Source organism: Fundulus heteroclitus, chromosome 1 (assembly GCF_011125445.2).
Source record: "Fundulus heteroclitus isolate FHET01 chromosome 1, MU-UCD_Fhet_4.1, whole genome shotgun sequence".
In the NCBI taxonomy this organism is placed as follows: Eukaryota; Metazoa; Chordata; class Actinopteri; order Cyprinodontiformes; family Fundulidae; genus Fundulus; species Fundulus heteroclitus.
Genome location: NC_046361.1, coordinates 27,636,691 through 27,661,604, shown reverse-complemented (window position 1 = coordinate 27,661,604; position 24,914 = coordinate 27,636,691). Strand labels below are relative to the sequence as shown.

Sequence of the window (24,914 nt, the reverse complement as noted above, 5' to 3'; positions counted from 1 at the left end):
CAAAGTGTGGAATTGAATTAGTTACCTTAAAGCTTGCCACGATATCAGTACTGCAGACAATTTTGATATGGGCGATACGGCTCACTGTCCAACTTCTCAACCAAGTTTTCTAAGGGTTATTTCAATTTCTGTTATGGGGAGTCTGCGCCCCCATGTTTTGCGTAGTTTAAACACTGTAATAATCTAACATTTTACACAGAGCCTACTAGAGTTAGTATCATATGAGCAACATTTCTTTTTTCCCAAATTCACAGGACTATTTTGATTCATTTTATTATTTATCTTATTTTAGGGAGCCTGGACTGCATGCTATCATTTCTAGTTCAAGATTTGAAATACTCAGATGTCATTAATATATGCCTAAAATAGTTTAATATGTTTGTTGAATCACAGTTATTCAAAAACTACTTGTGTATCTATGAAAAAAATCCTTATTTCAAGCACAAGAACATACGTTTAACAAAACAATAATTCCAATGAACCTTAGTGAGCGCTGCATCAAAAGGTAGAGTTTTTTTTTTTTTTTGCAGAATGAGCTTTGTTAGTGGAAGATGTATTTGTGTGTGTGTCTGCTTATGTGAGAAACAGCATGTGGAATGGGTGTGCCATGGCTCAGAAGCAGAGGCTTACCAATTCACCATTCATGTAAGAAATGCCCCTGACTGGAGCAGCTCATAAATTGAATAGAAATGAAAACACAAACTGGGACTTACAGTTGAAGTGATCATCAGTTTACAATTGAGTATTTTCCTGGCTCTGCATTGGTCTTGGCATAAAGATTTTATATTGGCATGGCACACCTACTATACTATTTTGCTGTATTTTGCTGGATGGAAAACACTGTTTAAAAGAAACTGATGTTTCTAGGAAGATACATCCCACCAGAGCACAAAAATATATTCAGAAAATGTTCAAGGTGCAAAAGCAGATTTAAAAAACAAGAGCAGACATATGCTGAAAACTTTAGAAGTTTACTCATGTTGATTTCAGAATTTTTCTGCTCATTTTCTTTGTTTAAACCTCACTACTTGGCTGTACGCAAACGGTTAGTTTTTGGTTAAAATCTCCCTCTGATTACGTTTGTTAGCAATCATTTATAAGGATCTAACATTTAAACATCTCAACATGACTGTCAGCAAACTGAAATGAATGAAACTCAAATGTTCTAAATCCCAACATGTGAAACTGCTCACATATTTCTTTACGTTATTCTTCAAGAAACCACAGCACACGTTTAGTTTGACTATCTGCTCTCTTTTATTTTCTTGTTGTTTACTTCATATTTCATGCTAGGACAGATCAAAGTTATGCTCTAGTTCTTTTTATTTCAGGAGAATGGGCGCTTTAGAATTCAAAACTTGCCAAGCCTTCTTAGGAGGAGTGAAAAAAGGGGTAAAGTCTGCTATCTTCATCATGAAGATGTACCAAATGCAGATCACTGCTTGGTACAGCCCCAACCCCATTCATGCCTGCAAACATAATAACTTTAATGTGGACTCAGAAGGACGTTTTGTCTTCTTTAAACAAGACAGCAATCTCTGACTCCCGCTGTGATTGAATTAGGCTGTGGACGACGGTGGGTTTAGATAAGGGGTTTGGCTCCTGGCCTGCTTTAGTAGCGGTGGTATCGAGTGCAGGAAAGATCAGACAATGCATTGAAAGAAATAAAGTTAAATTTCACCTCAAAGTGTCCTGAAGATGTCATTTTGCTGAAAGTTGAAAGTGTGGCGAGGAAGACGGTGAAGACAAGAAGGCGTGTTGCTGCGGAGTAGATTTTCACCTCTCTGTGATAAGCAGAGTAGAAGCAAAGTGGGGAATAATTCATATGGTCACTTGGAAAAATATTCATACTCCTTGGACGTTTCTGCATAATATCACGTTAATACCAAATGTGTCAATATAGGATTTTCAACAGACAGGAAATAGATCTTAACTGTAAAACTTAAAAAAAGATGCATAGTTTTCTGAATTCTTTAACAATAAAAGTCTGATTAGTGTGTTGTGCAGTTCTATTGACGTGTGGCTACTACAGCTCCAAGTCTCCTGGAGCATGCCTTTACCAACTATGCATATCTTTAGACTGATATGTCTTACCGGCTTTTGGTTTACATGGTGACAGCATTATGCTTTCTTTATCAGGGACAGGGGCAAGGGTGCTCATCAACACTAAGAGAAAAGATGGCTGGAGTGAAATAGAAAGAAAATGCTTGAATTTACCCCATTAGAGGCTGCCACATTCAGCCAGAGCTACAATATATTTAAAAAAAACATACTTAAGTGTTGGAATATCCCAGTCAAATCCAATAACTAAATCTAGTAGAATTGAAAGGTTACCTCAACAAAACTGAGCTTCAATCTGACGAAAATTAAGCTTATTAATAAACAAAAACAGGCAAAACTTTAAGACTTTATGTCTGCATAGCTGCTAGAAAACAAATACCCCAAAAGACTGGCAGGTTATCCATTTTTATCACATAAAAGCATTAAAAAATAAACATATGATATGTAGCATTGTAACGTGGCAAAATGTAAAAATATTCAGTGGATTTACTGCTTACTACATTACATTTCACATTCAAATTGCATATACAGCAATAATTCATTTGTTTCATGTCATACTCTTATTCCCCGTCCATTTAGAAATAGGATTTCACTGTCCCTTAACCGTTCTTTTGATGCAAATGCCTAATATTGAATTCAGAGACAGAACCTTTGCTTCAAAACCGAATGTGAACCTTTCTTTTAATGGAATACGTATTTACAGGCCGATACTGTAGGAACAGAATGTATTGTACTGTTTCTTTCATTTTACTTCAGTGATCTAGGTAAACATCCCCAGTGTTTTACACTGACAGAAATATCACTGAATAAGTCATGTTCAGGGATGTAAACATTCCCAAGCAAAGCAAACAGGTTTTGAGAGATTCAAGGAGTTTATTTTGAAATGTCAATGCTGTTCTTTAGTTTAAACTTTTTTCTGCATTGGATGAAGCAAGCATGTGGCCTTAGAATGTTCCTAGTCGTTTATTTCATGTCTTTATTTTTTTTTTTTTTACTTTCAGACTTCATTAGCAGAAAAGGAGTAAAGCTGCACGTAATCCGGTTAAAAAAAAAAAAAAAAAAAATCCACGTCCAAACACTGTGAGAAATCATAGCGTGTGATTTCATCGATCTGAGCATAGCCAAGCTGAATATCAGATGTGCTGACAGTTTTTTTTTTTTTCAGAGTCAAAGGGATGTGAACAGATTTCAGGGCTCGCTTTCAAACAAAACCAGACAGAATACTGGCCGGGGGATCCAGTGCAGTCATTCTGAAACCGACACCTCGCTTTTACGACTGAGCCAGCCTTCCATGAAATAAGATGTTTTTCGTTTGGTTCCTGCTGAGATAAAAACTTCTGCAGACTAAGTGTGAAAAGATAAGAAGTCAGGAGAAAGAATACGTTGCGAAGGCAATTTCTCTGCTCGGAGAGTATTCTGAAGTTACTGTCTAATATGCCTGATATTGTTAAGGTGAGGAAAATATTTTTAAAGTTTTCTTTCTACAGAATGCAATTATGAAGATCCTATCTGGTTTTATCAACAGAAATGTTATTTATGGTCTTTTTTCTGGTTTGGGGGTTCTGTGGCAAAAATTCATATATACTTGCTTTATCTCTGTTAGAAATCAATTCAATTTTTTCACCTTTTTTATTTTGACTTGGGAAAATTCTGGTATTCTTGAGCCTCAACAGAAAATACAGTGAAAGTTGTTATATGCACCAATATTTCTACAGAGTTCATTGGTTGTTTTAATGTTCTATGTTTCTTCCAAGCATTTTCCATTAATTTATATTTATGCATTTTGCTAAGTTCTATTAACATGCTTTAAAAAGATCCATAAATAGCTGTCCACAGCAATACGGCAAATAAAGCCTCTGGTGGCCTTGAGTGTCCTGAGCTCATCATCAGTAGGCTACTCTGGGATTACATGAAGAAAAATTCTTTCATTCAGACTAAAATACTAAATCGGCAGGAGAACTAGCCAGTTCTTCAAGAAGCTTAAAACAACTTATTAATTTCCACTAAAAAACTCAAAACTGATTGTGTTTATTGCATTCTATTTAAGGTTAACTGACAAAAAAAAAGTTTTGTGTACATTTCAAAGCATTTTTTATTTTTTTTGCTAGAGCAACTGTTTTCTTTCAAATTGCTGTGTGCGGGTAGAAGCAGCTGGCTGTGATCTGGAGCAAAAGTTGTGCCTGAGCAACAGTTTCAAAACAGTGGGGGGAAAAAAAGAGTTTGCTTTGTTGTCAAATGAGCAAATAGGAACACTTTTTTTTTTCTTTTGCAGTTTCACCCATAGTTATGAGCTGAGCAGTTGAGCAGAGATTTGTTTCTTAATTCAATTAAATTTTATTTATATAGCGCCAATTCATGAAGCATGTCATTTCGTGGCACTTTACAAAGTCAAATTCAATCATATTATACAGATTGGTCAAAAATTTCCTATATAAGGAAACCAGTTGATTGCTTCAAAGTCCCGACAAGCAGCATTCACTCATGGAGAAGCGTAGAGCTACAGGGAGAGTCATCTGCATTGTCCATGGCTTTGCAGTAATCCCTCATACTGAGGAAGCATGACGCGACAGCAGAAATAAAAAATCCCCATTAATGGGAAGGAAAACCTCCAGCAGAACCGGGCTCAGTATGAACGGTCATCTGCCTTGACCGACTGGGGTTGCAGAAGACAGAGCAGAGACACAACAAGAGAGACAAAAAAGCACAGAAGCACACATTGATCCAGTAATCTGTTCTACATTAGATGGTAATAGTGGGTGATCTGTTTTCCCTGGATGATGCCACAGCTAACAGAACGCCAGACCAGGTTTACCTACTATGAAGAAAAAGAGAGACAGCAAAAACTTAAAAAATCAAATGACAACAGTCATTCAATACAATACAATGCAAAACTGGAGAACAGTAAATTGGAGAACAGTAGAAATCAGTAGAGTGAGAAAAATAGGCCCTGATGTCCTCCAGTAGCCTGAGCCTATAGCAGCATAACTATAGAGGTAGCTCAGGGTAACATGAGCCACTCTAACTATAAGCTTTGTCAAAAAGGAAAGTTTTAAGATTATTCTGAAAAGTAGACGGGGTGTCTGCCTCACGGACCAAAACTGGGAGTTGTTTCCACAGGAGAGGAGCCTGATAGCTAAAGGATCTGCCTCCCATTCTACTTTTAGAGACTCTAGGAACCACCAGCAGACCTGCAGCCTGAGAGCGAAGTGCTCTGTTAGGAACATACGGGGTAATCAGAGCTCTGATATATGATGGAGCTTGATTATTAAGGGCTTTATACGTTAGAAGAAGAATTTTAAATTCTATTCTTGATTTAACAGGAAGCCAATGAAGAGAAGCTAAAATTGGAGAAATATGATCCCTCTTGTTGATTTTTATCAGAACTCATCATTTCAGTTGATTGTGATTACATCTTAATTTGCACAATTAAAAAAAAAATTGAAAGTTTATTGTAAAAAAAAAAGTAATTTAGAGTTAAATATATTATTAAAGGGATGATAGGCTAAGTACACAAAAAACAGTTCTTCAGGGCAGCACTGCTGGGTTATTGGTCGAAAAGAGTTGGCCAAAGTTTTGGACATTGTTTTATGACCTAACCTATCTTTTATTGTTTTCTTTAACTAAGACCTGTCTGGTGCGTTCTTTTGGTCTTCTATTTGTTCACTAATGTTCTCTAACAAATCTCTGAGATGTTTAAAGATCAGCTATATTCAAATGGAGACAGAAAAACACACCAGTTCGATAATTTAGACCATGGCTCGTACCTAATAGGTTCACATCTTCACTCATCATTGTGGAGTCAGTTACTAACTCAGTTCCCCGCTTGTGTTTTTTTTTTTTTACTGCAACTAAGACATTCATCTGTTCAATGGCCCAGTCAAGCAGGAATTTAACCATGCATATAAACCTGCTGATTGTTCGGGTGTAATTTGGACTCTTTCTCTTCCTCTCTCTCTCTCTCTCTCTCTCTCTCTCTTTCTCTTTCTCTTTCTCTTTCTCTCACAGCTGCGAGCCCATGCAGTGGACATGAATGGGAACCAGGTCGAGAACCCCATTGATCTGTACATCTTCGTTATCGACATGAACGACAATAGACCCGAGTTCAAAAACCAGGTCTACAATGGTTCTGTGGATGAAGGTTCTAAACCAGGTAATGATGCAGGTGAAACAATAAAAGAAAAAAAAATATGCAGAGCAATTTAAGAAAATAGCATATTGCAGTGAATGTAGGCCTGCAAAAGAACAGTGGTGAGAATAAGAAGGAATCTATACACTGCCTCTAAAAGAGCAGGTGCAAATGTGAATGTTGGGCAGAACAGAAGATTTTCCATTCCCTTTGATTTGTAAGACTGTGTCTGATAGTGTTTCATTTAGCCAAGAAAAACAAAGACTGGACTTAAAAGCAACGAACATCCCCATGCTGATGAAGAGATTGAGGATTCAATGTACCAAAGTGTGGCACCATTGGGTCATTTTATCAGCCCAACCTTATAATGCTGAGGTGATCTGAAGCGGTGTCCAGGTGCTCATTTTCTTTTCTAAATTTTCTGTTTACTTTCTTAATTTTGCCTTTTTTCAGAAAAATACTTTATTTCCCCATTTTGTTTGAGTCCCCTCAGCCTTGCTTCACAAAGCACACGAGTCTCTATGGCATGTATGACATTAAGCTGAACAATAATCATAAAAAAAATACTTTTAGAATTTAGTGCTCCGGTGGTTTCTAAGGAAGGCCAATTACAGACTTGAATTAGTTTGCAAATTAAAGAGTCATTATGGGGACGTAATCCTGTCAGGCACAGCTTAGGACGCCCATACAAAAGGTCCACATTAAACCCCATGTGAGTGCAGCTTAATGAAATTACCCCAGTGATGTGTGACACATTGTGATTCTTCATCTTTCACTGTATCCCTCCATCTCAAATGAAAAGTGTTGGGTGGAGACTGATAGTCTCTCAGCTTGGAATCAAACCAAACACGCAGTCTGTCCTCTGTTGCTCTCCTTCTCTCTCCTGCTCTCTGTTCATGACATCCTTTCCCCCCCCCCTGTCTCACTGAGGCAGCTTTAGAATGCTCCCTCTGGCCGAGTCATTGACAAATGTTGCTTTGAAACGTAATGAAGTTTGAAATGGGAGCTGCGGTTACAATTATCCTTGGACAGGGGCTGTCATTGGCATGATATCACTATCTCTGGCAATTAGAATCAACTAGCAAAGAGGGAGAAAGCGATGGAGAGATTGGGTGACAGGCAGTGGGATCCCACAGGGTTTTATGAGTGTGTGGAGACTTGAAAGCAAACAAGCAGAGCATTCATGGAAGGATAGAGGTTTATTTTCCACACAATGGGTGATTTCATCAGGGAGGGCTCATGCATTTAGGCACTTACAGTTACTTATGTAAAGAAACTACTGAACAGCTTTAAACTAAGTTGTTTTCTCAGTTCCTTAATTTTATTGTAACCTGCAGTCCTGACCCTGACACCAATACATATATGATGTGCCTGAAATGCCAGGATAAAACACGTGAAAAAAGGACAATGGGAGCAGTTTGGAAAAACATTTCCCTGTATCTTCTATTTCACTGGAAGGTTAGAAATGTGTAAAAGGTTTGGCAATTTCTTTGTTATCCCAATAGACCTTCATACCATCTGCATATAGAAAAATGGGCAAAAACAGTTTTGCTAAAATGGACAGGATGAGTTACATGTGTAATTTGGAGTACTATTATAGTGTATGTTTGAGTATTTAACAGAGGTTTACCCAAAACACTTATAAACTAGCAACTGAGATAGCTATAGGATTAAGAATCATAATTAGATTGGGGGACTGAGTTGGACATGGAGGAAGCTTGATTTTGTATCTGCTGAACCATTGCTCACAATGGTTCAGCAGATACATTTTTATCTAAAATATCAAGTTATTTTAAGGATTTTATGATACCATACACTCAAGAAAGCTCCCAGGGCCTCCACCATGCTTAACAGTGGGTCTGATGGGAATTTCTGCGTATTCATTCACACCAACCTAACCTGAAGTGTTTGTTATCGGAAAGGTCAATCATGGTCACATCTGAACCAAAGCACACATTTCCATCTAAAGTCCCAATGGACATTTTAAAGCTCTACATAGTTTTGTTTGTTATGGTAGGACAGTAAAGGTTTTCTGTTTGTTCTGAAGGTTGTTATTGAGACTTGGTATTGTTATGGTGGTGGTCCCAACTTACCGCTCTTTGTTACTCTTTGATGTTTTTTTTTTTTCCTTGACCCCCTGCTGCACCCTCCTCACTGTGTATGGAACATTAACATGGGCCCTTGTCCACTTATGTTTGTCACATGTTCAATCGTTTACAATCCTTTAATTATTTAGAGTTCAGATATGGACATTTTCAGACTTATAAAGATCAACATATATCTATATTACTCTAATGGCATGTTTTTGTTTCATTCTATCTTTTTTTGAAGAGGGGTTCTAAGAGAAAAATTGCCTCTCTGTTACGTAAGGGATAACAAGGTGTCCATTGTCAGAAATGAATGGACTCTGCAAAGTCCATTAATTTCTGATAACAGACACTACAATGGGCATTATCCAGCTCATGCCACGGTCACTTACGAAAAAAAGAAATATTAAAGGTGCATTGCACAAGTTAAATATTATGTATTTATTGCCCACACATGCCCTTATCATTTTCTGACATGCAAAATGAGTTATCCTCTATTTACCTCCGTTGCCTCTATAGACCCCATTAGTCAGTTAATGAGAGAGAGATTGGGACTGAATCCTCTGGGCGTGCGCACTAGCGTGACATGCTGCACGTTCTTGTTCAAACTGTTCAAACTTTTGTTCAACTGCTACTTTGTGGAGAGTCTCCGTAGACATTGAGGCATTAGCAAGAAAACACAGTGACTGTTTTAGAAGATGGTCCACAAAAGACCAGCAACAAGCGCAATTCAAACATCATCACAGACTCCACACAGGAGTAAAATAAAAAATCTCTAGTGCAACGAAAAGGGCAAAATTGGAGTCTGGGTGGCGACAGAACAAGACCAGAGTAAATTGAGTAAAATTTTCAAGCAATGGAGGGAGCTCTGTTCTGGCATGTTCTGACTCCTTGTTGCAATGCTGTTCGCCACCTCCATGCCAGCAGGAGCTCCTGCAGCACCACTGCTGCTCACTAAATTGATACTGCTTTCTTGTAAAAAAATTATTCAAACCCACATAATTTTCCATCTATTCAAATGGCTCCAACTGCAGTTGGGTATGAAACTTCATAGTGGGGTTTGCAGCCAGGACGAGGCAGCAACAGCTGTCTGTGAGACTGACTGCAGAAGTGGAAAGGGAATCACAGCTCCCTCAGGTAACGGGAGAACAAATGGTGCTTTCAAGGGAAGTCGCCAATAACACAGAAAAAAGATGAGAAGTTGTTTTTTTTAAATGAATAATGTCGGTGGAGCAGAGGTCTCAAAAGTCACTGGCAACAGTGCTGCTGTGATAGAGAGTGTCAGCCTCAGAAAATTAAAGGAGGGGGTGTGTCTGTATATTCCCTCATGCAACTGCAATCTGTGGGAGCTACAGTCTGGCAGAGACCAGAGCAAGCCAAGCCGGTCGCATGAAAGGCAGTTTGTTTTTGTTATCAAGAGGTACCCAAACCTTTGTGATTGCTGAGCGTACCGGGCCAGGCCAGCAGAACAGGCCACCATCCGGGCTACCAGGAAACTCCTGGTGCTTCTAATGGCCAGTCCGCCTCTGCCGTTATGAACCAACTAATAAGGTAGTTGTGTTTTTCCCCTAAAGAAATTGACTAATGACTCAATATCAAAATATTTCTGTTCAAAATAAAATATTATTTCTATATAATATAACAAAATAATATTTCTAATATTTCACGTAGAGGATGTAGGTCTAAATGGGAGGGGTATGTGTTTCCTAAGATTTCAGAAAATACGCTTCAAAGATAATCTTCTTTCAGTAAACATGAAGCTGAAGGCGCAAGTTCAATCGAAGAAACTCATCGCCTGCCTCCATTCAATCAGAGTCCGATACGCCTCTGATGTGAGCCAATCAGCTACGAACCGCACCTCCATGAAGCCAATCAGCATCCCGCGCTCATCTTAAAAGCAACTTCAAATCCACGTCTCAGCCTGCTAACCAGCAAGCGCAAACGGATTGCATGTTGGATTTCGAATCAGATGTCCGATTCAACCCACCCCCAACCCCTTCTCCACCATCATAGCTGAGTTAATCTAGCTTCCAAGACGTTCCTCCATCCTCAACCCATCAGAGTGTTTTCTCCCTTCAGTCTTCATCACTCCCTATCGCCTGTTATTGGTCCGGCAGAAGACCACCATGTTGGGCCCGGTTCTGCCAGAGGTTTCTTCCCAAAGGGGAGTTTTTCCTCTCCACAGTCGCTTCAAGCTTGCTCATCATGGACAGTTCATGCAAACCTGTGTTTATCAAGTTGGACATCTATCTTAAACAGATCATCATATGGACTGAACAAACTTCTTCTATCTCCACTCCACCACCAGTTTCAGACCTGGGGGGGAACATCCCTGTTCTCATACATCTACTTATGCATATTAAAGTATAATTCAGCATTAATGTTCCTGCCGAGGTCTGAGCGCCAAAGACTTAAAATATTGTATCAATAAAATCCTTCTAATTGCCATTTCTTTCTCTGTGAGTTTTTCAGATTGAAATATGTATATTGTTGACACGTTTCATGATCTGATGTTTATGAAGAGAAAAGTGCAGCATGAAGTTGATCTTAATGTTTTGACACTGTGATTTTTATTATTTTAACTTATTTCCCCCCACCTATGGAGTTGAAACTAGAACAGTTTGTATAGACAAAAAATGTCACCTCGAAACCAGAGCAAAACACGAGAAAAATAATACTTTTCATTTCATAATAGTTTTGCAGTGGTTCTACAATATTGTAAAGGTAAATCAAAAGTGTTACACATCAGCACAATCCTGTGGGAAGGTGCTACATTGCCAGATGATGTAGAGATCAAAACTCTTGTCGTTAATCTGCCTGCTGACTGTGAGTCAGTGTCGCCTGTCAAAGCAGCTAGCAGAGCCGTTTTTCACATGTAGGTGGACAAATTTGGCAAATAATTGTAGACAATTTGCCCACGTAAACAGTATTTTTTATTTTTTTTGCCTATCTGGAAAAAAATTCCTATTGACTGAAAATACTGTCTCAATTGGGTGAAAATTTTGATCAACCTAGATTTATGTCATTTTGTGGGACTGAATACTAATTAAAATCTTGAAAAAGGTTTAGAAGAAATTTAAACAGAGTAAACTCAAAAGCTAAAGGTTTTTAAACTCTCAGGCGAAGAGCACAATTTAATGCACTAAGATGTATTATTCTGTCTCCGTGCAAGCGACAGGAAAAAACCAATGAGTTCCCTCAGAGAAACTGAGATTCAGATGAATGATTTGGTCATGTGTTTTGAATCATTATCTTGCTGAAATATGCATTGAACGATGCATCTGGCATCAACTTTTTCAAAAAGTTCATGATGTCATGCACTCCAACAACCTTCAGATGAGAAACTGGTGCACAGCTTCATAGATATGCCTCCATACTGAACAGTGGGAATTGGGTGCTTTTTCCATATACTCATTCTTCGCTTTTCATTTAACCTACTAGGGGTCGTTATCGCTATATACTGTAGCTTGGTTCTGTTGGGAAAAAAAATCCACCGAGTGGTTTGGTAAACCCTTTTCTCTCGTATATCAATAATTTCTTGGAACAGTCAACCAATAATGCACAAGTTTTACTCTCATGTGACTGAATTGGAAAAACAAAGCCCTACCCAACATGTATTTGTCCAATGTGCAGAGTCTGCATTGTGTAGCATGGTGTGATTGGGAGTCTATACTTTAGGCAACCTCCGCTAGCTGTGTGTTTCAACACAGGTCAAACCCAGCTACCGTTGCAGAGAAATTGTGTGTTTATTATTCTATGTTTTTAGCAACTAGGCTTTTTCATGTTACATTACTAACACAGTGACATTAGTTAATACTTCAAATGTTAAGAAGCAGACATGATCACTTTTATTTCTCAAATATTCTGTAATTACAACATATCTAGTCAGCAATATCAGCAAACATTACCCTATATAGATTACGTCTATACCATATGCTGTATAACAACAGAATAGAAATCAGAGATGGCATAAATGCAATGTTTTTAGCGATATAGTATATTTAACTGCATTTCGACATCCATGTTTACTAATACTTTGGTTTTCATCAGGAACTTACGTGATGCATCTGTCTGCATTTGATGCCGACGACAACACCACAGCCAATGGAATGGTGCGCTATCGGATCCTGTCCCAGACACCGCACAGTCCGATCCCCAACATGTTTACCATCAACAGTGAGACGGGGGACATTATGACAGTTGCGCCTGGACTCGACAGAGAGGTTCGTCTTTCATGTTTCACATATCACTAAGAGTATTGTGACAGTGAGGAAATGGGTGCTTTTAAATCTGTGAACCACTTTAGGTTTCACTATGTCTAAGTGGGCAAAGGATGCACCTTTATTTTCTCTTAAGGACCACATTTTCAAACAGCATTGTTTACCCTGACAACTCTTTTAAATCTCATGTAGCTATTTGTCAGAACACATTTCCTCCCCACACACATAAACATCAACTCTTCAAGTTTTTTTTTTTTTTTGTTTTTTTACAGTAAATTCTCTTCGGTCACCTTGTTTATGGAGCTCTAAAAGTTGTGACAAGATCCAAATGTGTTTATTCTCGCATCATGGATGTGCCAGTGACAACTCTGCAAAGACATCTGCGAAACAGATCCTCCTCCCAAACTGTCACTAGTGACAGACCTATTAACAACACATCACGCTGCAGTGGGATGCCCATGTAGTGTTGTTCATGCCTGTGAATGTGCATTGTGTGTGTATGGCTGTGTGGTAGAAACGGAAAGGAAATTTTGGAGATGGAATGTCCTTGACACCTGTCAGACAAACACAAAAGCCCCTTATAATCACATCTGTGCTTGATAAAACAAGAGCAACGAAGTGAAAAAGGAAAGCTGAGATGGAGCAAGAGAACAAAAACACAGCTGAATAGATGGAGTATTACCATGATGAGCAAAGAAGTGAGTGTGAATTTGGCAGAGAAAAATAGGGTCACAGAGACAGAGAAACAGGACGAAAAGGGAAAGAATGGTATGAAGGCAATATGTGCCGAAAATTCCTCAGCTGAACCGCTGCTGCTTATTTTTACTCTGTTTTATCTGCGCTTTAGCAAATCCAGATAGTCTCTCTAAAATATAGGATTAAACTCCTGCTAGCCCTTTTTCTACTTCAAAGAGCTGGTACTGGCATAATTATTTTGCCTTCTATTTCATATGATAGTACAGGTTGGGCCCTCTTGTAATCAGGTTTGTCTTTTTTCAGTAGATGATCAAACCACATATTACTGCTTGTATTATAATCTCACGGCAATTCAACTCTACTCTTTTCTGCAATTTAAAGAAACCTCTGTTAAATGCCTTAAATAGGACTAGAGATGTTGAAGCAAACATGAACAGCATCACTTAGCTGTGTTCATTGCATTAAAAAAGTAGTTATCTTAAACAGTTATACATTTTTTATCAGTACAAACACAAACGTTAGTTAGTTTTTTAGATTTTTCTTAAGGTAATATTAATAAGTGCATCATTGTGAATGGAAAGAAAGTGGTACATGAAAGTGTGGCATGCATTTGTGTACAGCCAACCTTTAATCTGATATGCTTACATTTGATAACGTGCAACCAATTAACTTCAGAAGTAATCTAATTAGTAAAGGAAGTTCAACTATGTGTAATTTAACAATCCTCTAAGGTGTTCATAGAGCACATCAGAGTGTTGTTAGAGAACATAAGTGAACATACAATATCATGAAGACCAAGGAATACAGCAGACAGGCCATGCATTTAGTTCTGGAGGGCATGAAAGTTTGTTTAGGTTGTAAAAACAATATCCCAAGCTTTGAACATCTCTCAGAGCACTGTTCAATCCATGAGCCAACCTGTACCTGAACGACCTCAAGCCTACCAAGATATGGTTGTCCAACTAAACTGACAGATCTCACAAGGCTGACATTAACTAGAGAAGTAGCCAAGAGGCCTACGGTAAATGTGGATGAGCTCCAGAGATCCACAGCTCATGTGAGAAAACCTGTTGACATGCAAAGTAAACGTTGTGCTGTCCCTGAATCTATATGGAAATGAGTAATAGAAAACCAACACTGCATATCAACTAAAACACAATATCCACGGAGTAAAACGTTGTGGTGGTACCAACATGCTGTGGGGATTATTCGGCAGGGAGAGGGAAGCCGATTCTGAGTCGAAAGGGAAGATGGACTGAGGTAAATATATGGCAACCCTGATAGAGGCTGAAAAAAGATTTGAGACTGGTGGGTAGGTGCTCCTTCCAGGAGGATAACGGCCCCCTAAAAATACAGGCAGAGCTACAGTATGATGGCATTGTTAGAATCAAGTTGTGCTAATGTATTAGAATGTTTCAGGTTAAGTTCAGACCCAAGTAAATTTGAGAATGTTTGGCAAGACTTGAAAATTGCTGTTCACAGATGTTCTCAATACAAGCGGATTGAGCTTGAGCTGTTTGTGCGAAAAGGTTGAGCAGAAATGAATAAAAAAAACACCAATGCATGTCAGACATACCCCAAAAGACTTGCAGTTAAAATAACATTGTGTAAATGTCTGGGTGGTTTTACCTGACTAAATCCAAAAAAAAAAAAAAAAAAAAATACTTTTACAAAGCACTGTATAGGGTTTACCATCCTTACTGACTCAACCAGCACAGCCTAATCTGTGCACTAAGATTTCAGCAAAGTTTGAATAAAGACAGTCTTAAATCTTTTTAAGATCTTATCAAAGAAACCACTAACTATTTAGCAATGCAATGTATTTTAAGAGAACTGTAAATGTGCCTGTGGGATCATAAGTAAAAGGTTGAGCATTTAATAGCTTATTTCTTCAACCTTCTGACCATTTTACAGTCTCATCCTAATCGGAGCATCGTCCAAGTGACAGATCTTGTGAGATGTTACTCTAACATAGTGGCTATTATTAACTGTAAGTGGGCCAAGGAGGGACAGCTAGTACAACCGGGGCAGGGTCACTGAAGCTCAAGCTTGTTGATAGGCTTAGCAACCAAGAGCTGGTGCAGGTGGTCTATTTATTAAACTGTGATAGCAGAACCTTACTAAACCTGGCTCTAGAAGTAAGGGGCTTGTGGTTTTTGTGATTCTGTTGTTGTGCTATATTTAAGAAAAAAATCTGTGTTACTGATTTGGTGCATTTCAAGCTGTGTAACTGGAAATCTGTGGACGTCGAATCAGAATTCTACCAAAAAGGAAAATGTGCAATAAATACTCATGAGCATTTTTACTTAATTCACAGGCACATAAACTACTTTCCACGTGCATTTTGAAAATTTGACGTGTGCAGATTCAGTACCACGAGGTCCCAAAACACACAGACCCCTGTGTCTTTTGCAAAATACTTATCATACATCACATAAGAATATTATATTACTATTAACCCCACTAAGAATATTTAAATGATCTGAATCATGTCCTTATTCATGTAACTATGATTGCTGTATGTATAAGATTTTCAGAGAAAAAAAAGCAAAAATGTCAGTTTATTATTCAGCGAGTTATTAATATTAGTAGTAGTATTAGGGATTGAGCATGCTAAAATGTTTATTACGCCTGCCAAACAGATTACAATAAGTGGAGAGTGTGACCTTTCCAAGGTAGCAACCCCATGGCACTTCAGGTCTATCAGTTATGAAGAGAACAGTACTGTCTCAAAAGGCGGGACTTCTGAAAAGTAGCCAATCACAGGTGGAATATTCAATGTGTACCACCCTCAAACTGACAAAAGTTCACACGAGCGAACAGAAACAGGTCCACACACAAGTGGAGAGAGACTACGGACGAGAACAATCTAGGGCTAAGGGTCTTGCTCAGGGAACCATAGTGACAGTGTGCGCGCTTCAAACTGGGTACTTGCAGCCCTCTGAGGACACAAGTCGAATTGATTACTGCAACGGTGTTAACATTAAAAACAGTTTTACTGTTTTTAATGTTCTTTTTTGTTACTACATTCTATCCCTACTTGCTTTTATTCTATTTTCTATCTACATTTTATTATTTTGCTATATCTTAATCATGTAAAGCACTTTGTATTATTTTGTACTGAATTGTGCTATATAAATAAATTTGCCTTGCCTTGCCTTGCCTTATCCGCAAAAGCTGCTAGCTGCAAACAGATGTTCTCATTTCATCCACTTCTCTGACTCATTCAGCCATTGTCCACCCCTCCCATGCTCACACCTGAAGCAAAATTATTTATAAAGTTGGTCATTTTAATCAAAAAGATTAAGTAGCAGGGCAGCATGGCATGGAGCCAATCAGCCTGTGGCACTGCTGAGGTGTATAGAATAGTCACGTTGCTTTGATAGTGGCCTTCAGGTAATCTCTATTGTAGTGTCTGTTGTCTTATCTTACCTCCTGCGAGGTGATGCAGGAGTTAGGGAGTTCGTCCTGCAATTTGCGGGTTTGCCGGTTCGATCTCCCGCTTCTATGGTCTGAGTCGTTGTGTCCTCGGGCAAGACACTTCAGCTGAATTGCCTACTGGCAGTGGTCAGAGGGCCCAGTGGTGCCGATGTATGGCAACCTCGCCTCTGTGAGTCTGCCCCAGGGCAGCTGTGGCTACTAACACAGCTCACCACCGTCAGGGTGTGAATGTGTGTGTGGATGGGTGACTGATTGTAGCATAAAGCTCTTTGGGGTCATCGGACTAGTTAAAACACTGTGAAAGTACAAGCTATTTACCATCTTCCTTTTGATGATAGATTCTCTGTTGGGTTCAGGTTTGGCCTGTTTGGTTACAATCAAGCACAGTAAGACCATAGTCTTTGAACCAGGTTTTGGTAATGTTCACAGAGTGAGCTGGTGTGCTGCTGGAAAATGAAATCAGCATCTCCATACAACTTGTCGACAGAAGGAAGCATGAAGTGCTCTAAAATGTCTTAGTAGATGACTACGTTGATTGTGGACTTCAGAAAAAAACTATTTTTGTCAGATTTCACACCTTTCTTGAAAACCCTGCAGAGTCCTCTCCTCTGTTGTTTCCTTTTAAAATGCCTGCTTCCTCTTCTCCTTTTTTCACGGCCACATTGATTCTCCCCTAAAGATTTCCACTGGTCTGCAGTGGACTTCTAAGGAGCTTGTTGACAGCAACAGACCTCAGCACTTCAGAGGAGACTGTGTGTGCTGCGGTATTGTTGCAACCCTAAGAGGTTCAGAGAAGCTCTGCATAATTACTCCGTTTTCTAATTAGTGAGTGTTATGTACATGCTGTACACAGGCTGATGGGACAGCCAGGCAAGTACAAGATATGTCGAAAGAGATGCACCAATGTGTGCTTGTGTGTACGCGTTGGTGTTAACGAGTGTGTGCACAAGGTTGGAGTTCAGCATCTCATTTAGCATCAAGATGAGAGGAACCGAGAGGAGCTGTCTAATCCTCCTGATGTGGCGTCCTGGTCTAATTGGGATATTTACTCGGTAATTAGCAGGTGAGAGAGAGACAGTGGGAATGTAATTGGGAATCTCACTGACAAGACACATTATCCAGACAGTCGGCTCCTGGGCTCTATCCTTCCTGCAGCCCATTAACTGCACCCTGGGACAGAAGAAGACAAAAAGAAGGCTGCAAAAGGAGGATAGAAAAGAGAGTGGGATTTATAAAAGAACTCAAGTGCCTCTTAGCACAGAAATGCAAAAAAATAAAAATATCCCATCCCTCTGAAGTGACATTGTGTCATTTCAAGGGAGGGGATGGTATTTATTATTCCCTCATATTACTGCTTCACAGATAGTCTATTAATCTCTGTCAGTTGGATCATTGTCTTCACATCTGTCGATCAGTGGTACTGAATAAGCAGCGTGCTTGACGACTTTGATGGCATGCTGTACCCGTGGGGAGGCTTCACACTGCACCCTCTTCATGGTGTGATGTCTGGCCAGGCTCCACCGAGGATGTTTCAGCTCAGCCAAATGAAAGACTTTACCCTTATGATTCTGTGTTTCAAATAAAACCACAAACCGCCACTATAAAAACTAAGAAAACAGTCTTTGTTTTTCCCCCGGGAGCCACAGTGAGCTCACAGAATAGAAAGCTATCTTCAGATGAATAACTGCATACTATTTTTTTGTTCCCCTTTTTTTCTGTTATGTCCTTTCTCAGAAAGTGTCCCAGTACACCATCATCGTGCAAGCCACAGACATGGAGGGGAACCTCAACTTTGGCCTTTCCAACACAGCTACTGCCATCATCACTGTCACGGACATCAATGACAACCCTCCCATGCTGACCTCCAGAACTGTAAGTTATTACAAATATTGGAGTGTGGAGAAGTTAACAGTTCAGAGAATGAGAGGGTCTGGGTTCAAAGAATTGGGTGAAAATGAAAAGAAAACTAAAGGAAAAAGACCTGAGAAAAGAAGATGTGGCTATAGGAGAAATAAAAGGCAGGATGCAAAGAAGGGTAGTAGTTGAAAGAGCAAGGAAGAAGTGAAATTCAATTTTGGTTCAGTTGTAGTGATACTAAACTTTGACACTAAAATGTGATTTCAGGGCACCTTACAAAGAAAGGAAACCCTATTCCTTTTTAGAAACAGACCTTTCAATATGTTTAACAATTACAACAACACTGTGTGGCTGTAAAACATGCTTTAGGCCAGGGGTGTCCAAACCCTTTTGGTACATGGGCCAAAATTGTCAACTCAAAGAAACTTGATGGCCAAATGAATAAAAAAAATTTAAACAAAAAAACATTTGTGAATTTTTTTTTAACCTGCTCTAAAAAATGTGATAATTTTAAATAAATTAGTCCGATTTGTTGTAGAAAATGAATGTGTAAATCACTGTAGACCCGAAGTTAAAAAAGAGTTTTGTTCATTTGTCGTATTAAAAGATGGTCATCCAGTTTACAAAATATTTTCAATAATTTAATTCAACTCTTTAACAATAATAAACTTTACTCCTTTTGCAATATAAGAACAATATTTGGGCCCGTTGTTCTTTGTAAACACTTGCTGTAATTAGCCCTTTTTAATAATTCAAATCAAAGCAGATCTTAAGTCTGCATTTGAGTAATCAAACGTCATTGGATAGATGTTACTATGAAATTAAAGAGAATGTCAAAAGTGTGTTTAATAAAAGATGAATACTTTGTGTTGTACTTAACATTTTCAGTTGTAAGAGTTTAACTTTTCTGTAATAATTTTGCCCTAATTAAAAACTAAAAGCTTCCATCTGCATCAGCCACCTGTGCTGATGGACCAAATCTTTCTTGAAATGCAGTTGGGGGGCCAAAATCAGTACTGGGGCCACCAATGGCCCCTGGGCTGCACTTTGGACATGTCTGTCTTAGGCTTTCAAAATATAGAAAATACCTACTTGTTTCTCTGTAAAGGACACATACACACAAGGAACACTGATCCATATTATCGACTTTCTTCTACAAGAATATTCGATCCTGCAAATGGTTAATGATTGTTGTCATCATAGGAATATTTAGAATGATGATTGCATTACACTGGGTTATTATTGGGAGCCCAGTAAAAATTTAAAGTCCAATGTAATGTATTTTATGTAATGTATTAATTTATTGGAAAGGCAGGACAATCCCTGCAGGACATTCCCTTTTGCCTCAGACTTACATCACGTGTCTCACTTGTAGTGTACATTACAAAATTACAAAAAGCTGGGTCGGTTTCCTGCACTCCTAGGTCATCATAAACAGTTGTTCAATATGTCAAAATAACTCTAGATATCAAATATCAAAAGCCTGCAAAGATATTCATACTGCTTGAACCTCTTAATATTATTTCATGCTACAACTACAAAAGTAAATGTATTTTATTGCGATTTTACAACACAAAGTAGTGCATAATTGCAAAGTGGACAGAAAGATATATATGCTGTTCATGAATTTTCTGTCAAAATAATAGTCTCAAAACTCCGGGTTATGGATTTTGACCCCCTTCATTCTGATATCCTTGGATACAGTTTTGTGTTAACTTGCCTCAGTATTCGCTGCTGTAATATGTAAATGTGCCATTTTGTAGGTCATGTAAAACAGGCTTCTTGTACATAACAGTCGTCCAAGCTCAGGAATGTCAGTTTATCACCCAAAATTGAATAAATTATGGCACAACACCAAGTTGCAAGCATGACCGTCCAGCAGAACTAGCTGTCTAGGGAAGGAGTACCTCTATCAGAGAACTGTGGAGGTGCTGCTGAGGTGTACTATCCAGGTGGGAGAATCTGTTGACAACAGTTATTCTCAAAAGAAAGCCAAAACAATTCCCATTTGCAGTTTGATGTAAGTCATGCTGGGGATACCGCAGAGCAAAACTTTTTGAAGTGATTGCAAAATGTGTTAGGTCTTGAGGCTGGGGTAAATCCAGATAAATGAAATTGATTGATTGATTTTTAATTTGTAATATGACAAACAATGGAGAAAAAAAATTCAATAGAGAATAATCCATTTGAAAGGCACTGTCTCCTTCATTATTTGTGCTTTCCTAATACATAATACTGGATAAAGCAGTGGCCTGTTAGGTAGGCAGGCCAGTGCTTTTCAACCCTAAAAAGTGGACTAATGAATGAATGGATGGATGGAAAACCTTTACTCTGCAACTCCAGGAACACATTTTGAGGCCTTGTCAGCGATATGCTCAGACCTTTCAGATGGTAGCAAAGCAGTTAACATTAGCATTTGCCCTGGGAGCTGTTTGGATCCTTATGATGATGAGCTAGCACTAACGTCAAGCGTTAGTCAGCTATAGCTCTCATCAGAGAAGTGCTACACCACACTGAAACATGAAGAGAGTGTATAGACCAAAAAAAAAAAAAAAAAAAACAGAGGACAGTTGTGGAAGTTCAAAGCAGGAAGAGGGGCTGATAAACAGACCTCCTTTTAGACTCCAAAAAGTGAACCAAAAAAAAGAAAAATTAAAAGGAGACTGACGGGGAGACAAGAAAGGATGAGGGAGTACTTAGTCACTCGAGCAATTTCCTACAGTAGCAGTGATAAAGTGTAGATGTGCCTTGTTGTAAATCAGTACCCTTCCCTGACTCCTTTTTCTGCATTAACATTCCCTACTGATGGTGGTATATTGATGATGGAGGACAATAACAGATTGATATCCTCTAACTGGATTCCACCTAGTTTAAGTGCATTTCCATCAGCGTCACACGAGGAAGTTAATATTATCAAGAATATTGATGATAAACTTTAGTGGAGGTTTAGGATTCACGATGAGGAAAGCACTTTCACCCACTCCCCTCATAAATCATCCATTTTAGAAGGGGGGAGATAACATAAAAAGCCATTTTGTTGAGATTGCAGGCCATTATGCAAATATTTTGTTTTAGCAATAAACCCCATAGATCTTTCAACATGTCCCAGAAATATAAAGTTTGGGGAATTTGTCTTTAATGTTGATCATTAATATTTCATCATGCCTATCAGAGGCTGGCCTATTTTTCAAGCAGGCACAGAGTTTGTGTATGTGTGCAGACATGAAGCATTTGGATGTTTATTGCATTATGTCTGGAATACAGATAGATTTGATAAAATGAAACAAATTATTCATATCTTTTGTTTGTGTTTATTCCATTGCTACTGTGTTTTCCATAAGGTATTGTAGATAAGTGCGGGGATGTACAACCCTACTAGTTGGCTTTGCCTGTGCAGGATTCACTGTGCTGGTTTCTTGGCCTCCTGCCTGTGCTGTCCTCACAAAGTTCACATGATGAAGCTCCTTGTCACTTTTCTCCTCTCTTCCTACCTCCCTTTCCCTCTTGTAGCCTTTCCTCACTGCCAAAATAGTGACAGAAGAGTAAGGGTGCTGGCAAGAGGTATTATGTCAAGTGTTGAGAGAAAGCCAGCTGTACTCATTGCCAATCACTATCAAAGAGATCCGCCCTTCCTTCCTAAAGTCCAACACTTGGAGTCAAGATATGGTATCACAGATTCAACACAGGGTTTGAGTATCTACTTTAAAGGGCTAATCAAAAGTGTTTTGGAGGTAATATTATTTAAAAAACAAATAACAATGTATGCTTGTTGAAAAATACATAAACTAAAAAAAAACATTGTACTAAGTTGATGTTAAAGATTAAACGTTGACAAATCACTTGCAGTGTTTTCGGCATTTTCACAGGACCACTGAAAAGTGTGATGTAAATTGTGCAATTCGCAGATATGCTGCTATTCTGCTTAGAGCGACTCAACAGTGAGTGGTGTTCAGGTGGTGGCACAAATGCACCAAACCTTGTCAAGTGCCATAAAACATGGGAAGAAGAACAGCGAGTGGTGGGTTCAAGATTGTTAAGGGAGTTGCCATCAATTGTTCAAACCGTCCAGAAAGAAACACTGGGGTTTAATTCTTCTAGTTCACAAAGGATAAAATCCTTTGACAGGCCAGCTAGACAACAATTCTGCTTTGAAATGACCGCAATACCCTACCAGAACCACAGTAGCCAGAGTAAATTTAGCCAAACAACTCACAGATAGAGCATTTAACTGGAGCAACCTCCAAACTTATTTGCACCCATAGTAAAAACATATATATATATATATATATTTTTTGCAGAGGCATAGCTTTGTATTGAAATAGATATATTTTTTTTATCTAACTTTAATTTGCATAGTCATTTGCAAGGTAGGAAAAATCCCCTTTCAGGAAATACACAGCTCAAAAAATGAATAGAACACTTTTCATTTGAAACCACATCAGATCTATTGAAACCACATCCGATCTCAATTGGAAATCTAATCATGCCGAAGATCCATATTGATACGAAATAGATAAGGAACAAAAGGATGCCACATCATTTGATAAAAATGGAAATGATCAACCAACAGATGGTTTAGTGTAAAGTGAAACTAAACACAGATGTGGCAGGCAAGTTCAATTTGCTGAAATGTCATTGCAGCAACTAGAAATGGTACTCATTAGTTTATATGGCCCCCATCTGCTCATACGCATGCCTGACAATGTCTGGGCAAGTACCTTCTGAGATGACAGACGGTGTCCTGGGATATCTCCTCCCAAATCCTGACCAGGGCATCAGTCTTGTCCTGGACGTTCTGAAGTGCAGAAGAGATGTTCTATGTTTTATCTATCTAAGATGTTTAGGTCGGGGGAGCATGGAGGCCAGTCAGTGGTATCAATTTATTCATCTTCAGGAACTGCCTGCATACTCTTGGTACATTAGGCAAGGCATCATCATGCATCAGGATGAACCCAGGACCCACAGCACCAGCAAAGGGCCTAACAATGAGTTGAATAATTTCATCCCTATACCCAGTGGTTGTCAGGGAGGCATGGTTTATACTGTGCCTTCGTGGATATGCCTCCCCAGACCAACACTGACCCACCACCAATTGTATTAATGCATATTCATCAGAGGTTCTACCGTTAAAGTTAATTTATTTTAGGAGTTTTAAACATACCAAAGGTTTAATGTGCACATGCAAATGTGGAGGGCACTGTACACCAGTGCAAGAACAAAATCAATTTGGTTCTTATTCGAACAATAAAAGATATACAACACCCCAATTGCAAAATAACCTGTTATGTTACTGGATCCATAATCCACACAACTGTCTGAGTAGCATCATCTGCTTAAAAATAAGCGGGTGTTATGATTAGTAGCAAAATGTGTAGCACTAATTACTTTCATATTGACCCAACCATGTAATTAGCCAAAAAAAAAATATATAAAGTTTTGGTGTGTAATCTTAAAACTTTCTTAAGTGAAAAAGATTTAATCAGACACTGAATAAAATCCTCTTCAGTTCCCCCAAATATATATATATAAAAAAAAAAAACATTTAACAGTGGTGTTGCTAGTCAGAGATGCAGTGAGTCTTTTAAAGGCTTCAATCATAACTGGTTAACACTTGCCCTTAGCTGTTACTGGGTGCTTAGAAACAAGATGTTGGAGGTTCCTAAGGGAACTTGAGCGCTTCCTCTGAAGTTTTTTTTTTTTATTGAACTGGTATTGGGGAGTCCCTGAACCAAACCACAGCAATAAATCACTCAAGCACACACAAACAAATGCTCAGACAACAGCATACGACAGCCAGCCTACTTACCCAAAGCAGACAGTGCATCAAGACCACCCGGACTTGTCTGTTGTCTTAAGAATGTCATTGAGTTTCTGAACAGCTCTCCTGACGCAGCCCTCTAATCTGCCCGCTGCTGTCGGCTGTTTGCTGGTTGATGCAAGCGTCGCCAGGCAGGGTATTATGGTCTGTTTGAGTGTTTGGTCTGTGGCTTTGCTCTTTGATATCCTTCACCCACATAAGCGGCTCAGTAGCTCATCCATGCCTGTTACCCGCAGTGACACGGTGACTGCGTGGTGCTACACGCCTGTTACCTCCAGATGAGCTGAAAACACACCCAGGCCATGTGTCTCCGGACTTGTCGGGTTGTTTGTGTAGGTGGGGCTGCGGTCAGCTTGTGTTTTGCAGACTCCTTGTAGAGTCAGTGTCAATTATCCTCTAAGCTTGTTCAAAACAAACAAGAATCCCCGCCATAACAGGCACATGACAGACAGCGGCTTGCTCCTCATCAGGATTATCAGCACAAAGCACATGTGTTTATAAAGCACGGGAACGACCAAACGCTACTTAGATACACTCGAACAGATGTTTTAAGCTTCCCCGCTGATAGCTTTTTTTTCCGGCAGCAAACATTTTCTCTTGTTGTCATT

At 39.0% G+C, this 24,914-nt stretch overlaps 1 protein-coding gene and 1 long non-coding RNA gene across 5 annotated transcripts in view; one reads left to right on the top strand and one right to left on the bottom strand.

Annotated features, from left to right (window-relative positions):
* LOC105932301 (cadherin-4) overlaps window positions 1–24,914 on the top strand; it is a 421,667-nt gene that overhangs the window by 357,999 nt on the left and 38,754 nt on the right. For all 3 annotated transcript variants that reach the window (XM_021320932.2, XM_036139614.1, XM_012871395.3), the window contains 3 exons: window positions 6,067–6,211; window positions 12,325–12,497; window positions 18,366–18,503. In XM_021320932.2, the coding sequence (XP_021176607.2) occupies window positions 6,067–6,211; window positions 12,325–12,497; window positions 18,366–18,503 (456 nt within the window). The remainder of the gene's footprint in view (window positions 1–6,066; window positions 6,212–12,324; window positions 12,498–18,365; window positions 18,504–24,914) is intronic.
* On the bottom strand, window positions 1,014–24,593 carry LOC118563768. 2 transcript variants are annotated; one of them, XR_004931425.1, is made up of 2 exons: window positions 24,295–24,593; window positions 1,014–1,784 (listed from the first exon to the last, which is right to left on the bottom strand). It is a non-coding gene; the product is annotated as an uncharacterized LOC118563768 (long non-coding RNA). The 2 variants fall into 2 exon arrangements; XR_004931424.1 differs by lacking the exon at window positions 24,295–24,593 and adding an exon at window positions 23,207–23,284.